This window comes from Notamacropus eugenii, chromosome 6, assembly GCF_028372415.1.
Source record: "Notamacropus eugenii isolate mMacEug1 chromosome 6, mMacEug1.pri_v2, whole genome shotgun sequence".
Lineage (NCBI taxonomy): Eukaryota > Metazoa > Chordata > Mammalia > Diprotodontia > Macropodidae > Notamacropus > Notamacropus eugenii.
The window spans coordinates 329801116-329818583 of record NC_092877.1 but is presented as its reverse complement, the minus strand read 5'-3'; the positions used below and the strand labels follow the sequence as shown (position 1 = coordinate 329818583).

General features: G+C 38.8%; 1 protein-coding gene across 2 annotated transcripts in view; it reads right to left on the bottom strand.

Annotated features, from left to right (window-relative positions):
• RASA2 (RAS p21 protein activator 2) overlaps positions 1–17468 on the bottom strand; it is a 150786-nt gene that overhangs the window by 94735 nt on the left and 38583 nt on the right. For both annotated transcript variants that reach the window (XM_072618122.1, XM_072618123.1), the window contains exon 4: positions 6250–6344. In XM_072618122.1, the coding sequence (XP_072474223.1) occupies positions 6250–6344 (95 nt within the window). The remainder of the gene's footprint in view (positions 1–6249; positions 6345–17468) is intronic.

Sequence of the window (17468 nt, the reverse complement as noted above, 5' to 3'; positions counted from 1 at the left end):
AAATGATGGAGCAGAATATCTCTGGAGTTGGTATAAGGTGGGACTCAGCACCCAAGAGGAGGGCTAACATTAAGAAAAATATAGAAGTCTATTCAACTTATCCTTCATCTACAAGGAAAGATGTTAGCTTATGGGAGAGCCCGGAAAAACAATAATAATCTGCTGGTCTACTTTGGCATGGGGGGAAAAGGAGAACTTTAGCTGTTGCAAGATAGAGATTGCATCAGGGCTTGCATTAGCATCTGTTCTAGATGTTAATGCATTTATTTTAAATTTAAAGCTCAAAGTAGGGGCTTCTTCATTCTTGTTTAGAGTATCAGTCTCATTGCTCAGCTGCTTCAAAAGTTTCCTTCTGAACAAAATGGTCCTCGAAGGCACAGTCTATTTCACTTCTCTGTCAACACATTCAAGAGAAACAAGGAAAGCCTCAGTAACTTTGATCAAAGTAATGACCAACCAGAACTGCCGAGAACTGCCGATAGAGCAGGCTTCTGAGAGGGGTGACAAGACAAAGAATGAGACATAGATTTGGGGACAAAGCAAAGGTGTCATTTTATTTTGTTTGACTATGCTTATTGGCAACAAGGACTGTGTTCTTCTTTTGGGGAAGTGAAGAGCTAACAATAACGTCAAAAAGAAAAAGGAAAGAAAAGAGGATCACTGAGGCATTTTAAAAAATGTATAGAAGAGATCAGAAGAAAGTATAAAATGAAACAGCTTTCAAAGTAACATGCTGAAATGATTACATACTATTTCAAAAATAGTAAGAGATTTAGGTTTTGCCCCTATATATTTTGTATACTGAAATGTTCTCTGTGTGTATCTTTGTTAAATTTGGAAATAAACATTTTTTAAAAAATATTCAGTGCACCTTTCCAAAGCACCTTTTTACCAAGAATAAACTGCATAGAGTTATAAATCTGGACATTTAATTCTCCTAGGAGATATGAGATACTGTGATGTTTTTTTACACAAATAGAGATTTACTTTTAGAATGTATTTATGACATGGAGGAAACATCCGGATGGCTATCTGTAGTTAGGTGAAAGGAACTAAAATAGTGGATGTAACAACGGACTTGGAATCAAGAAGACCTGAGTTTGAATCCTGACTCAGATACTTACCAGCTGTGTGACCCTAGCCAAGGCACTTAGTCTGTTTGTCTGAGTTTCCTTTTCTGTTAAATGGGAATAGAATGTGAGTCCTCCAAAGAACTGGAAATTGAGGGGATGCCTACCAACTGGGGAATGGCTGAACAAATTGTGGGACATGCTTATGATGGAACTATATACAACTGTGCTATAAGAAATGACAAGTAGGATGATTTCAGAAAAACACGTAAAGACTTACATGAACTATTGCAAAGTGAAGTGAGTAGAACCAGGAGAACCAGGAGTAACATAATACAATAATATTGTAAGGATGATCAACTGTGAATGGTTTAGCTATTCTCAGTCATACAATGATCCAAGACAATTTCAAAGGACTTCTGATGAAAAATGCTATGCACCTCCAGAGAAAGAACTGGTGGAGTCTGAATGCAGATTCAAGCATTTTTTTTAATTTATTTTTCTTGGGATTTTTTTGGTCTGTTTCTTTCTGCAATGTGGCTAATATGAAAATGTTTTGCATGACTGCATATATGTAATCTACATTAAACAGCCTTCTTAAGGTGGGGGGACAATTTGGAACTCAAAGTTTTAAAAAACAAATGTTAAAAATTATTCTTACATGTAATTGAAAAAAATTAAATATAAAATTAAAAAAAAAATAATATGAGTCTCCATCAGAAAGAACTGGCTTAAGTCCTGTGGCAGACACAGCCCAGTCCTGTGACCTGTGACCAACTTTCTCTGGCTGCAGCAACTAAGACTATGAGTTGAAGGACAGTAGTTTATTTCAGTGGTACAAAGAATTTCCTCCTTGGAAATTCCCCCCACACCAAGAGATTCCTAGGTATAGACAGAAACAAAGGTTAACAAAAGCACAGGGAGTAATACACAGAAATGATGAGCCTTGGGCTCTTTTAAAAGTCTGGAAAGCATATACCTGCAGGTAATTTTCTTTTAACTAAAAATGGAAAGGGGGGAGGGAAAATCATATACATGTACTAAGAGATATCACACTGAGTCACAGCTAAAGACACAGGGAAAAGAAGAAAACTGAGAGGCCCACAATATGTAGGAAAAGGGACAGTAACATACATATGCACACTGAGTAATAAAAATGAACTAAAAATGTTAATGTCAAATAGTAAATTTGACCTCAAAGATGTCACACAGATTTGGGGAAATGTGATTCATGATTAGAAGGGCACAGCTTAGAGTCCAAGGCTTAGACAAAAAGTGTCAACTCTAGGGAACAAGATGGTCCTTCCAGGATAAGCTCATCACTTCTAGTCTCACCACCAGGCTGATAATTCCAGCCTGGATGGATACTATCTCCCTCAGATTCCTCTTCCTTCTGGTTTAAGAACTGGAGGGCAGAGCACCAAGTTCCTCTCAATGCCTTCCTTTATAGAGGGAAGAAACTGGACTTCACTCATTCTACTTGCCATCTGTTGCCCTGTTTCAATATCATGGTACAAGATACTCTCTTGTGTCCCATGCCTATTTCCACCCCCCTATTCCCATTTTCCTGCTTCCTTTTGTGGGTTGTCTCCTCTCAAAAGATGATACATTCCTTGAGGGCAAGGAATCCTTCTTTTTATTGATTCTATCCCCAGTGTTTAGCATAATGCCTAACATGTAGGTGCTTAATAAATGTTTATTGAATTTATTGGATTTGAAGCAACATCTTGCTTCAAGTTGGCAGCCTCCTGAAAGGAAATCCACAAAACAGACAGGGCCATGAAGGAAGATCAACAGAAGAATCAAAGGAATACTATGACAGGAACACACCTCAGGCTGTGTGACCAGAAGGATGGAGGAGATGACCCATTCTGGAAGCACACCACAAAGAGGGCACAAATTCTCCTTACTTAAGCAGAAGAGCTGATATGCTGTTGACTTGAAGACAATTTCATTCTTGAAAAGGTGGAGGAAGCAATGAGAGGAACTGCTAATTTTGGACCTAATGGTGACCTATAAGGAGGAACTGGTTGTTGAAGGAGAAATGACGGGAACCTTGGGAGGAAGTGACCACATAATCTTAATATAGCTAAGTGGGGAAAACTAAGCATAATTTTGAGATAAACCTCAGATTTGAGAAGTACAGATTTCAAAGAGTTCAGAGAGAAAGAACAAGCAAAATCCCAGGGCCTATAAGTCTACAAAGGAAGAATGGAAATCTCTCAAGAAAATAAGACATAAACAATTCCAAAGAGGAAGAAAATGGGGAGTTATCTAAAAAAACCAAAACCACAAAAAAAAAACCCCAAGCCTTTAATAGTTGCACAGAAACTAATTATTATATATTTTTTAAAGCATGTCAAGAAAAAGGGGGCAGCTGCAAGTCAGGAAGTCTCATCTTCCTGAGTTCAAATCTGGCCTCATACATTTTACTAGCTGTGTGACCCTGGGTAAGTCATTTAACTCTTATTTGTCTCAGTTTCCTCATATATGAAATGAGCTGGAGAAGGAAATGGCAAATCATTCCAATATCTTTGCCAAGAAAACTCCAAATGGTGTCACAAAGAGTTGGATACAACTGAAAAATGACTGAATATATATACATACACACATACATACAGATAGATAGATATAGATATGTCAAACAATAGATATTCAGTGAGACAGCTTCTGTTAAGAAGGACCTTCCATTCCCCTAGGGGTAATAGGACACGTATCACCGAAGCAATGACCCAGACTCAAATTCTGTGTTTGACATGTACTGTTTAGGTGACTTAAGACTCTCTGGACCTCAGCTTTTTCACCTCTAAAATGGGAGGATTAGACTCCATAGTATTTAAGGTTCCTTCCAACTTTGGACTAGCGCCTCTGGTGTGAGGGCTTGCCAAGCCCTTTTCAGGACTGCTCATCCACCTTCAGTGTCCACTTGTCACCCAACTCTCACCTGTTGCTCTAAAAAGCCGTAGCCTTCACAGTGGCCACATTCCAGTAAACTGTCTCAGCAGATGGGCTAAACCAGATTGACAGGTCTCAACTCCACTGGTGAGTTAGGGAGATGTCTACCCCAAGCATCTGAAGTCTTGTCCCAAAGGAATGAACAGATAAAAACAATCTGTTTCCATGGTCATGAAGGAAGCTAAAGCAGGCTTGGTCAGACGTCAAAGATTCCACGGTCATCCAATGCATCCCACACCATCACCAATCATCCTGACTTTTGTCTTGTCACTGGACTTCCATGACTCAAGAAGAAAGTAAAGGCTGTGGACTTTGTGAAACTCTGCCACATTTAAATCTAATTCATGAGCAAGTCAATAACCCATAGTATCAGTGGTCCTTTCTTGAAAACAAAGGAAAAACAACAACAAATCTACAATCCTATGCTTGTAGATAAGTACATATAAATAACGTACAATCAGTCTAGATTGTGAAAGGCTTTAAGTGACAGAAAGAAGTGCTTGTTTTGGAAACGGGGAGCTCCTGAAGCTTTTTGGGAAAGCCAGGTGGCAGAGTGAATAGAATGCTGGGACTGAAGTCAGGAAGACTCATCTTTTTGAGTAGCTATGTGACTCTGGGCAAATCACTCAACACTGTACGCCTCAGTGTCCTCATCTATAAAATGAGCTGGAGAAGGAAACAGCAAACCACTCTAGTATATTTGCCAAGAAAACCCCAATGGAGTCATGAAGAGTAGAATATGACAGAAATTGACTGAAAAACAATGCAGTTTCTTAAGCAGAATGCTACAGTTAGACCAATAAATTAGGTGAATGCTGGAAACAGAGTAACCTGGATTTCAACAAGCCATTTGACAGTCTCTCATAATATTCTTGTATCCAAAGTAAGGAAATATCAGCCAGAAACATACTTATTTAGATTTTTCATAATGGATTAAATGACCTGACCCAAAGAAAGATAATTAATGGATCAGTGTCAATCTGGGGCAGCTGGAGGTGCAATGAACAAAATGCTGAACCTAAATTCAGCCTCAGACTTCCTAGCTGTGTGAAGACTCGCCTCAGTTTCCTCATCTGTAAAATGGGGATAATGATAGCACCTAACTCCCAGGACTGTTGTAAGGATTAAATGAAGTAATAACTGTGAAACACTTAGCAGAAAACCTGGAATATATAGTAAGTACTACATAAATATTAGCAGTTGCTGCTTCTTTTACTACCACTACTACCACCTGGAGGGAGAGTTTTCTAATAGACTTCCACATCGTCCAATTCTATTCAACACTTTTGTCTATTGAGCAAAGATGCAGAGAGTATGTTTACCAAATACAGAAATGCTAAGAACTGCCTGTTGGAAATTTCTTCATGTCCAATATGACATCTCAAATTCAACAAGTTCAGAATCAAACTCAATTCTTTCCCCCGGAAACTCCTCCCTCCCATTTGTAATAAGAATGCGACTATCATTCCAGTTAAGCCCTATAAGTATTCATTTTTAAATTTCACTCTTCCTTCTCAGGCAATAGTTACCCCTGTTTATAGAGAATCATAGAGAATCAGAATCATAGAAATCCAGATTTAGAGCTAGAAAGCCTTCCATCAATTCCAATTCTCTCACTTCATAGAGGAAAAAAGTGAGGTTAAGAGAAATTAAAAGTAGAATTAAAACAGAAAAAGCCTACAAAAAATGTAAAATATGGTGAGAAAATCTGCATTTTATAACAGACCAACCTCTAGACCCAAGCCCATGTTCAGAAAGGTACAACGTTATCTTCTCACTTAAGACCAGAAGGGTAGAACCAGCATAGAAAGTCAACTCAACTCTCCCTCCACCTCTCATCAACTGCTAAAATCTCATATAAGAGACTATTCTATTGTTCCTTGTGTCAGTATCAAAAACTAAAATGGCTATGGGTACGGAACATTCCACATGCAGTCAGATTTTTAAAAAATATACTGATAAGTTTTACTGATTTTTCTCTTCCTCTTTTTCTTTTGAAAGTAAATCTTTTGTTTTAAGGGATGGTTCTGGGAGAAGCATGGAAGGGAAGTGAAAGGGACAGGAGGAAATTTAGGGCATATAAAAACAAAAGATATCAATAAAAAATGTATTTAAAAATAAACTAAAACTGCATAATATAGTATCAACTACATACACTAATCAGTTTTGTTTTATTCATTTTATGTATGTGATAATCTTGAAAAAATTAAATTTTAATGTTTACCTGAACCTCAGAGTTGGAATCAACAGGCTGAAGGGAAAACCATGTTTCTTTGCCAGTGTGGGTGCACAAGGCTTCTTTCTTGATGGCAACTTTTCCTGAAAGAAAATGAGCAAAATAATGTTTTTTAAAAACTGATTTTTTTTTCCTCCTTAGCACTCATTAGTACTACAGATTAAAATACTTTGTAGAAAGCCTACTCTGTGTGTTTGTGCGCTATGCCCACCAGTAACAAGACATTTTGAATCTGTAGTAGAATCATTTCCTCCTGCCCCTTGGAGGACCTTGTATTAGGTCACCTTAGGTCAGGAGATGAGACAAGAACTCAATTGTATTTTCCTGCTGCCACATTTTTTAATGCTTATTCACATTCACATCCCCACCTCCCCATTCAGTACGACATGGAAAACCAATGCACATTTACGTTACAGAACAAAATCTCAAACTGCGTATTTTCTAGTAAAAAATTCAAATTATTATCACTCATGCCTAACTTCAAAAAGTCCTAATTAGTTACATACATCTCTGAGTTCTTGGTTCTAGATTAATCAGCCTACTAATATAATAGTTATATTATATACTATAGTTCTCATAATAGTTAGCATTTATGAAGTATGTTAAGATAAAATGCTTTATAAATAGTACTTCATTTTATGCTCACAACAGCCGTAAGGAGGTGGACGCTTCTATTACTACCCCCATTTTACAAATGAAAAAACCAAGCATTTATTTGCCCAGGGCCTCACATAGCTACCTGAACTCAACATTCTCTCTCCCCTCTGTCCCAGGGTTCACACCAGCAGTCTCCCAAGCCTGGCTTGAGATCTCTTCCTACCTCCATCTCCTAGAATCCTTAGTTCCTTCAATTCACCTTAGGTGGGACATGCCCTAGGAAGCCTTTCCTCACTCTCTGTACCACCCCGAGAAACCATTGGAGCCACTCTCCTCAGAGATTGTGTGTGTATGTATGTGTGTGTGTATGTGTGTGTGTGTGCGTGTATGAGAGAGAAAGAGAGATGCTCTCTCTCCTTACCTGCACCTCTCAAAACTCCTAGAACCCTTCAAAGTTCAGCTCAAACACCTGCTTCTACAAGAAGTCTCCTGAGCATCCTCTGCTACCAACTTCACACATGCTTTAATGTGTACATATTTTCCTTAGTAAACTCTAAGCCCATGGGGCAGAAATGGTTTCCTTCTGTCTACGAAACACTAAAGCCTGGTTTAGTTTAGTTTAAAACTCCACAGTGTGCCTGGACTTTCAGAGGCATTTAGGAAATGCTTGTCTATTCATGAGTTATCATCCATTAGAATGGAAGAAGTGACAGGATATTTCTGTCAGTTATTTCCAAGGTTCCTGGACCTTACCAAGAGTTATTGTTTAATGTGTATGGAATTGAACTTAATTACGACTATGTCATGTCATTAAACATAAGGAAAATAATTTGAGGATTAAGTGACAAGTAATAGATTATGTATTAACAAATGAGTTTGCAAAAAATCCCTGGTCTATACTTCCACATATGTAAAAATACAATTGCTTAAAGAGTTTCTGTTTGAAGGGAGCACAAGACACATTATAGCGAACCAGATGTATAATAAAGAGGCAGAAGGATTCTTCCTTTATGATTAGGCACTTGCTATTAGTACAGTGTATTTCCTTCCTCACCTCAGTCTGCTATAAAGGCACTGCATTTACAGAAGCCACCATTTCCTAAACACTAGCATCAATTTCAACTTTCCAAAATAAAACTCAGAGGACAAACCGTAAAATTAAAAAGAAAAATCTCATGTGCTTTTGCTTTATCAGATAAAATTGCTCAGCCGACAACATTCTATACGGTTTCATCTCTTTTGCACCCAGAAAATGGAATTCACTGTTCAAGATCAAACTAGTTTTGATTTTCAGAAACAAGTAAAGAAAGTGATCTGTCAAAGGATTTCAACTTGTATGTGCCATTGAAATGAAATCATTATAGTAGATTCTGCAAGATTGTAAATTCCTTGGGAGCAGAAATCTGCTTAAATCTGTAACCCTTCCTTAGCAGAGTGCTCTGCAATTAGTAGGTACTGTTTGCTTCATGAATAAAGGACAGTAAAAGCTTCACCTGACACATATTGGCTGTGTGACCCTGGAAAAGCAATCTCATTTCTCAAGATCCCAAGGGAATTCTCTAATGAATACAATTGCCAGCAGGCACCAATTAGCAATGAGGGAGGGAGAGGAGGCTTCCACATAAAGAATACTTTATACCAAAGAAATTAAAAGATCCAGAACCTGCAACCTCAAGAGAAAAACATAAACAAAAAATTGAGATGGGCCATACTGTCAATGCGAAAAATGTCAAATTCATCTCAGTGTTCATGAATTTGAAACTGAGCAGCAAAAAATAATCATATCTACAAGAAAATGGAATTATTAAAAAAATTAAATACCTAGCTTTGTTTTCCTAATGATTTGGGTTCATTCCCCCAAAGGAGAAGATTAATAAACAAAATTCAAGATTAAATCTTGTATATATGTTCAAGAAGTATTAGTATGCCCATGCCTTAAAAAAATAACCTTTAATATATTTTATATATACACAATTAAGAAGCAGCATTAAAATGCCTGATATTTTTATATTGGTTTTTTTTTCAGCAATAAGTGTGGGCAAAGTTCAGAATCCTGACTGTTTGCTAGAATACCTAAATATTCTCAACCCTACTATTTTTCTGTCAAAGTATCAGATCAGAAAAAATCCCATATTTAAAACAAGGTTTGCATTGGTTGCCATTGCTGTTGAGATGATCTATCATGTCCCACTCTTCGTGACCCTAGATCATATTGTTCATGGTGTTTTCTTGGCAAAGATGCTGGAGTGGATTGCCATTTTATTCTCCAGAGAATTAAAGCAAGCAGGTTAAATGACTTGCCTAGGGTCACCCAACTAGTAAGCTGGTTGCTGTTATCCTTCATTCCTGAAGAGGACCAAAATGACATTACGATGTTGGAGTTATGGTACAATGTGTCTGACTGGCTGATCAGACCAATATTAGCTTGGAAGATTCTACCACAGGTCATGCACAAATAGTCCATATGAATATTTGGAGTAAAGATGTCTCTAAATTTGTGTATTTCACGTTTCTTTAGAGCTACTGTGATTCTGCTTAATTCATACAGTACAGCACCTTCCTTGATGCAGGCATATTAGGTATTCCTTTGCCAGAGTCTCCATGTCTTATAATCAAACCCAAAGTTCTTCCGAGAGACCTTGAGAGTGTCCTTATATCACTTTTTCTGACCACCATGTAAGCACCTGCCTTGTGTGAGTTCTCCATAAAATAGTCTTTTAAGCAAACATACATTAGGCATTTGAACTACATGGTCAACCTATCAGAGTTGCCCTTTTTTTTTTTTAATTTAACTTTTAACATTTATTTTCACAACATTTTGGGTTACAAATTTTCTCCCCTTTTCTCCCCTCCCCCCCCCAAACCCAAGCATTCTAATTGCCCCTGTGACCAATCTGCTCTCTCTTCTATCCTCCCTCTCTGCCCTTGTCTCCGTCTTCTCTTTTGTCCTGTAGGGCCAGATAGCTTTCTTCAGAGTTGCCCTTTTTGTAACAGAATTTTAATGCTTGGCAGTTTAGTTTGAGAAAGGAACTCAGCGTCTGGTACCGTATCTTGCCGAGTGCTCTTCAGAATTTTCCTAAGACAATTCAAATGGAAGTGATTCAGTTTCCTGGCATGGTACTGGTAGATTGCCCAAATTTTACAGGTATACAACAAAATCAGGACAACAGCTTTGTAGATCTTCAGTTTGGTAGGCAACCTAATACCTCTTTTCTCCCACACTTTCCTTTGGAGCCTCCCAAACAGAACTAACTCTGGCAATGAGTACTTCAGCCTCATCATCTATGTGTACATCCCTAGAAAGTATACTGAACTAAATGACTAAAATTTATAACTGAACTAAGCTAAATGAACTTATCCACAGTATTCAAAATTTCTCCACTAGCTGTAACCAATGGTAGTATGTATGGATGGTGCGATGCTGGCTGGTGAAGAATGTTTTCTTGTTAATTGTTAGGCCAAAATTAGCATATGCAACAGAGAAACAATCCATACTTCATTGAATTTTGGCCTCAGAGACTGCAATGAGCACATGATCATCTGTCAACAAAAAAATCATGTACCAACTCTCCCTCCACTTTCGTCTTGGCTTATAACCTTTTCAAGTTGAAGAATTTACCATTAGTGCAGTAGTTGACCTTAATGCTGTTTTCACCTTTATTGAAAGTTTCTAACACTGTTGAAAACATCATGCTAAAAAACATGGAAGCAAGCACAGAGCTTTGTTTCACTTCACTGGTGACTGGGAAAGCACAAGAGCATCATCCATTATCCAGAACCCAGGCAAGCATGCCATCATGAAATTGATATACAATACTGATGAACTTCTCCAGGCAACTAAATTATGACATAATTTTCCACAAGCCCTCATGACTGACAGTATCAAAAGCCTTGGTCAGATCAATGGATGTCATATAGAGACCTCTGTTCCGTTCCTGGCATATCTCCTGAAGTTGTTGGGCAGCAAATACCATATCAACCATTCCTCAGTCCTTTCTGAAGCCAAAGTGGCTCTCAGGCAGATGACCATCTTCTAGGTGAAGGATCAGTCTATTAAGGAGAACTCTGGCAAGAATCTTGTCAGCAATTACTAAAACCTACCTCCCCACCCATGGTGAATGTAACAGGATAATATAGTTCCTTTACCTTTATAGAGATGGACAATGGATGCATTTTTGAACCCTCTATTGCCATATAACCTGGAAAATTTATTCAGTCTTTGTATGAGCAGTGGAGCCCCTGTCTTGTAAGTCTCAGCTGGAATAGACTCAGCACCAGGTGTTTTGCCACACAAGAAGAGACTGATGGCATTCAAAACCTCTTTCCCAGTTGAAAACTCAGCTAGAGACTTACCTGAGGTATATGGTCAATGGCCTCAGCATTGAATGATGACGGTCTGTTGAGAACACTACGGACATGGTCAGCCCATCTCTCCAGGATCATGTCCTTATCACTAATCAATGTGGCTTCATCAGCAATAAGTAGCTAAGAACACCATAGATCTTTGGTCCATAAATAGCCTTCAGGGCATCATAAAAGCAATTTGGATTATTACTATCGGAATAAAATTGAATTTTATCTGCTTATGTACTGAGCCAAGAATGCTACATCTCTCTAAGCTTTACTTGCACTTTAATTCTGATGGACTTAAATGCTGCCTTCTTAGAGAGAGGTGAACTGTCTTGCTGGTAAACCTTGTGGAATTCTCATTTTTTATTTAGCAGCTTCTGAATTTCCTCAATTTTTGTCACACCAATCTTGATATCTGCAAGTATTCTGGCCCTGATGAGTAAATGCAGTCTGTATACCAAATCTCTGAAAGCTGCCCACTCCCTTTCTGCTCCACTATTGCCAACTGTGTGTTGGCTCAGCATTCCCTCCAAATTAGCAACAAACTGGTCATTAAGGGAGAAGCACTCTAATCTGTTGACAATAAGTCTCCTGGTAGTTGTCTTGATTTGGGGCCGCCACTTCTGTTAAATGTGAATACTTAGCTTGGACAGCATAAATCCATGGTCAGTTTTGCACTCTGCACCACCCATTATCTTCATCATTCTCACATCCTATTTGTCTCTTCTCCATACAATGACACAGTCTCTTCAATGTCAATGTTTGCAGTATGGGTATATCCACAAAGTTTTACTGCATTTAGGTAAACAGAAGACAGTGTTGGTGATGAGGTCACAAGATGCACAACTCTTCAATAGTAAGTGACCACTACTATTGTTGTTTCCAGTTCCATTCCTCCCAATGACTCATTGCCATGTCTGGTAGTCTGTGTCTATTCTTGCATTAAAGTCACCCAGAATTATAAGCCAGTCCTCTTTTGGCACATTGATGATAAGAGTCTCCAGGTCTTCAGATAATTTTTCTTTGACCTCATCAGGGTTCATCATGATGGGAGCACACATACTGATAATGGTGATATGGCACTTTCCTGCAAGCAGCACAGCATTGTCATGAGCCTGTCATTCACTCCTTTTGGTAGGCATACAAGCTTATTGACTAGATGAGCTTTGATTTCAAAACCTATGCCAGCTTCATGGTGTTCCCTTCACTGTGGCCACTCCAGAAAAACATGTCTCCTGCTCTGACTTCAGTAAGCTGGTCTTTGCCAGTCTTGTTTCACTCAGGGCTGCTATTTGGATGTGATACTTGCAGGGTTCTCTAGCAATAAGAGCCATTAGTCTTTCAGGTTCACTGGATTTTGTATTGTTTATAAGTGTGCAGACATTTCATGTATCAATGGTGAGTGAAATTATCTTTGCAAAAGTTTGTGTACATTTTTTTGTTGCAACCTCAGGGAGGGAACGATTCCCACCTGATGTGGTAAGAAGGCCAGGGCTGGGTGAAGCAATTTTTAGGGTACCTTTTCTAGCCCCTTCTTCATACCATGAAGTGATGAGGGCAGTCTGTAAAAGGCTGCCCAGAAATCCAGGGGGCTGCTGAATCCCATTGCTGCTTCCAATGAGAAGATGCCTTATGGCCAGAACTGCCTGCGTGCAGGACTATAGCTCCCAGCGTATCTGCACCTGCTGCTTTGTCACCACAGACTTTAAGACAAGTAAAAAAGGTTAAATGGTATGGGTGACGTCTTTTGGTTTGTGCATAAGTTGAATTTAAGTGAAGCAGAGATAGGTGTGAAGTCATAGGCCTTACTCTCTCTTCCAGAGTCATTGGAGTCCAGTAGCAAGACAAAATCAAGACATCTGGTGATGGCTCATGGTGCCATGGATGACCTTGGTGTCTTCAGTGTCTAACCAAGCTTCAAGCACTCCACAGCACTTGCTTTAGCTGCTTTCATGGCCTCTGAACAAACTGTTCTTATCTGATCATTCCACTGCAGGAAGACTTCATATGCTTAGACTAGGCACCCACCAAACTCACCGGAGGGTATTAGACCTGTTAGTGACCCTTAAGCTAGTAGCCCATCTGCTGAAATGGTTTACTGGGGTGTGACCACTGCACATGCTGTAGCTTCTTTGGAGTTACAGGTGAGTCAGGTGGACAGCAAAGATGGAAAACTGCCCTGAAAAGGGCGTAGTAACCCTTACACAAGAGGTACCAATCCTCCCTGAAAATGCCCTAGACCCCAGTAAGTGTCTGAGGACAGACCGGAACTAATGTATTCCTGACTCCAAGACCAGCTCTCTATCCACCAAATTCAGTTTGCTCCAAAATGACTCAGCATAAAATTATGAATATACTTTCAATATTGTATGCTGTAAAAAGTGTGATTATAATAATTATTAAATTACATTATGAGCTCTATTCCACCATTCATCACTGAACCAGGAAAGAATAACAAGACATTAAAACTTTAATATCCTATGTGATCCTGGATTCTAAATTCTGAGCCCAAACACTGCTTGTCTAGAGAAATAAAGTACAGAAAAGCCCTACCTTACAAATAATTTAACATTTCAAGACATGATTTACTTAAAGTATATTTCATCCATTCAATAAATATTTAATCAATGTTATAAGGCACTATCATAAATAGGTCCTAGACTAGCCCATCAAAGCATTTTTAAATTATAACTGCTTAAAAAACTAATGTGGAATCATTCATAAAATGGCTTCTATGGAAAAAAGGGCTTTAAGGTGAAACTCAGGATATCAAGAATCCTTAGCAAAGTCACCAGCCTAGAAATACCCTTCTCCTCTTCCAGTAATGGTCACTAACCATTTACTTAGTGGTTTAGGAAATACTTCTTGTTCTTACAAAGTTGAGGGCCAGGATGGAGTGCAGTTGACAAGATCAAGATAGACCTTCAGGGAAACTGTTCTTTGAGACTGTGCTCATTGCTGTCTCCATGGGATAAATAAGAGAACTACAGAAAACAAGGGATATGTAAAATAGATGCCCTCTAGGCTAATAGTCTTTAAAGGCAATAAGACTGACCAAATCACTGGGACAGGAAACTGTCACGTAGCCTTGCAGTTTCCGTCTATATATACCCTGACCCTCAGATCAATAAATGGAGTTGGTCTATCTACTCCTGCCTGCCCGTGTATCTTTCTTCTCCACCACATCACCGAGCCGTGTGGGGACACAGGCTGTCCGCCACATTACAACTTGCACAGAATGTTTATGTTCATAATCAGAGAACTGATTATATGTGATCTGTACAGTCCCCCTTTTTCACTTTTTCTCCCTATAGATGAACCAATTACTGGAACTCTGATTTCATTAGACAAGCCCAAAAGAACTGAACACCTCCTCCCTACTTGCAGAGAACATGCAAGACTGAAGATATATATATATACTGAGCAAGGGTGTAGCCTCAAGGAGTCCAAGAAATACATGGATCTAGAAAAGAGACGCAGAAGTAGTCAAATCAACAAATACTTATTACATAATAAAACAAAAATAATTATTTTATCCTGTAAAAGAAAACAGACAACTTTGCTGTTATCCTTTGTTCTTGAAGAGGACCAAAATGACATCACCATGATAAAGTGAAGTTTCAATGTGTGTGACTGTGGCTGATCAGATCAATATGAGCTCAGAATGCTCTATCACAGATTGGGCACAGATAGTCTATGTGAACATTTGGGGTGGATACTCCAAATTTGTGCGTCCTACATTTACTCTGTGCTGTCTCAATTCTGCTTTGCTCATAGAGCATAGCACCCTTTCCGATGTGGGCATGCCACACACAGAACCACAAGCGGTTGTATGCTGGTCTCCCATGTCGCACAATTAAATCCAAAGTTCTTGAGAGTGTCCTTGTATTGCTTCTTCTGATCACAATGTGATCGCCTGCCCCATGCAAGTTCTCCACAAGATAGTCTTTTTAGCAAGCGTACATTTTGCATTCAAACATGGCCAGCCCATCAGAGTTGCATTCTCTGAATCATAGTTTGAATGTTTGGCAGTTCAGTTTGAGCAAGGACCTCAGCATCTGGTACCTTATCCTGCCAAGTGATCTTCAGAATTTTCCTAAGACAGTTCAAATGGAAGCAATTCAGTTTCCTGGCATGGCGCTGGCAGACTGTCCATGTTTCACAGGCATACAATAACTCAGCAGCAGCAGCCTCCACCCAGCCTCTGTGAATGCTACTGAAGTATGACCCTGAGATTTTACATGGGCTCCTGAAGAGAGTCTTGAAGGGGATTACCACATGGCAAAATCCTGACAGTGGACGCACTAAATGCAGACTTCCTGTGCTTCCATTTTCATCTAGTTGGACACAATGAACTGGTGAAGAGGTAAAAGGGTCTGACATGGTGAATACAGATCTGACAGTCCACAAAAGCAACATCAGAATGGGACTGGAGAGGTGGGCAAACTGGCTAAAATTCCACAATATGGCAACAGAGACAACAGCAATACAGAGAAACAATAACCCGGAGCAACTGGGAAACCAGAAATAGGGAGGTGTTAAATAGTAAGGATGTCATTGCTGAAGGTAGCTAGACGATGGTTCTGTTACTAAGAAAAGCAATACCCAAACTTGTGGTTCCTGGGTCATTTTATACAATAAGAAAGATGTATGTCGGTGATCACTAAACTCAAGACTCAAGTGCTAGCACAAATCATGATCCACAACTTCACAGAGATTCAGACCAGAGAGATCTTAGATATTATCTGGTCTAGTCCCTTGATTTCTGAGATTAGGAAGTTGAGACCCAGAAGAAGTAAACCATTTTCCTAAGGTCATATAATTACAGAATCAAGACTGGAACTTTTATCACTTGAATCTATAATTCTTTCCTTGTATTTTATTATACCAAGGGACTGAGAAAAGGTAAAACAAGTGGCAGAAACAGGACTTAATTATAAATGACTAATAAGACACTAAGCAGGTATCTTTTACAAATGACTAATTTATATTTGAATTCAAGAGTAAGAGGTAAAGAAATACCTGACTTCAAATTTGGACTTAGACCCTTACTTTGACCCTGCATGAGTCACTCAACTTCTATCTCAGTATCCCCAATTGTAAAATAGGTATAAAATAACAACAATAACAATAGCAATTCCCAAGGTTGTAGTGTGGATTAAATGAGATAATATTTATAAAGTGCTTAGCATAGTGCCTGACACATAGTAGGTGCTATATAAACACTTATTTGTTTCCTCCCTTCTCCCTCCCTTTCTTTCCTCCAAGTTTTTAATGTCTAGGAGTCTTAGAAAAATCCACGCTTTGATACTGTTTTCTTTAATATTTTAAAAAGCTCTACACTCTTCCAAGTGTGAGTTCTGCCTCCACTGACACAGATCCTAGTCCTTTGTATGAGAGGGTCTCAGTAGATGTGTTTCTTCCTTCCCCCTAATCTCCTGCCAGTGGAAGGCAATCTCTTCGAGGGGAAGGCAGAGACTGTTTTTTGCATCTCTAATAGCTAGATTATAATAAGTGTCTTTATTATAAATGACTAATTTATATGTGAATTTAGGGGTTTCCACCAACAAAATATTCATCACCCTAATTACATATGACCTGGTGAAGACACTTTAAACTTTGGCTGGTTCTCAAACAACAAACAAATCAACCTACTGGAAACCTCTATTCAAAGATAATCTAGCTCAGCCTTCAAGACCCTGGGGGCACCTCCAACACCAGATGGGGTGTGAAAATGGAACATTAGTGGGGTGAAAATACATACTCAAATAAAATATTCTGAGAAAAATATTTGAATATTGTATTCTATCGTTTGAAGTTTCCTTTATATCTCCTACAGTAATACATATGGCCAAAATCCTTACACTGCTAAGGGTGCTACTAGGATTTCACCAAGTACATTTGATGTTTCTGAGTCCTCTCTTGGGAAAAAGAAAAAAAGATAAGGCATCAGAGATGTGGCAACAGGTCCGACTTAACTGTTTCTGAAACCTTAGCTTTGCAATTTCCTGACTTTTTAGTTTGGTTCCTCAGCCTTGAGATTTTAGCATTAGAGCTGTACTGCAAGTTTGTGCACAAAAGCTTTCTTTGTCTCACAAAGAAGTTCACAAAGTTTGGATCCTACATTAAGGATCTTCTGCTGCCTTTACTCAGAACCAATATTTAAATCATCACAAGTTGGAAAAATAATCTTTCCTCAATTCTAATTCAGCTTCCACTCCTACATGTTGTTATGGATTTTACTTAACCTAAACTTGAAT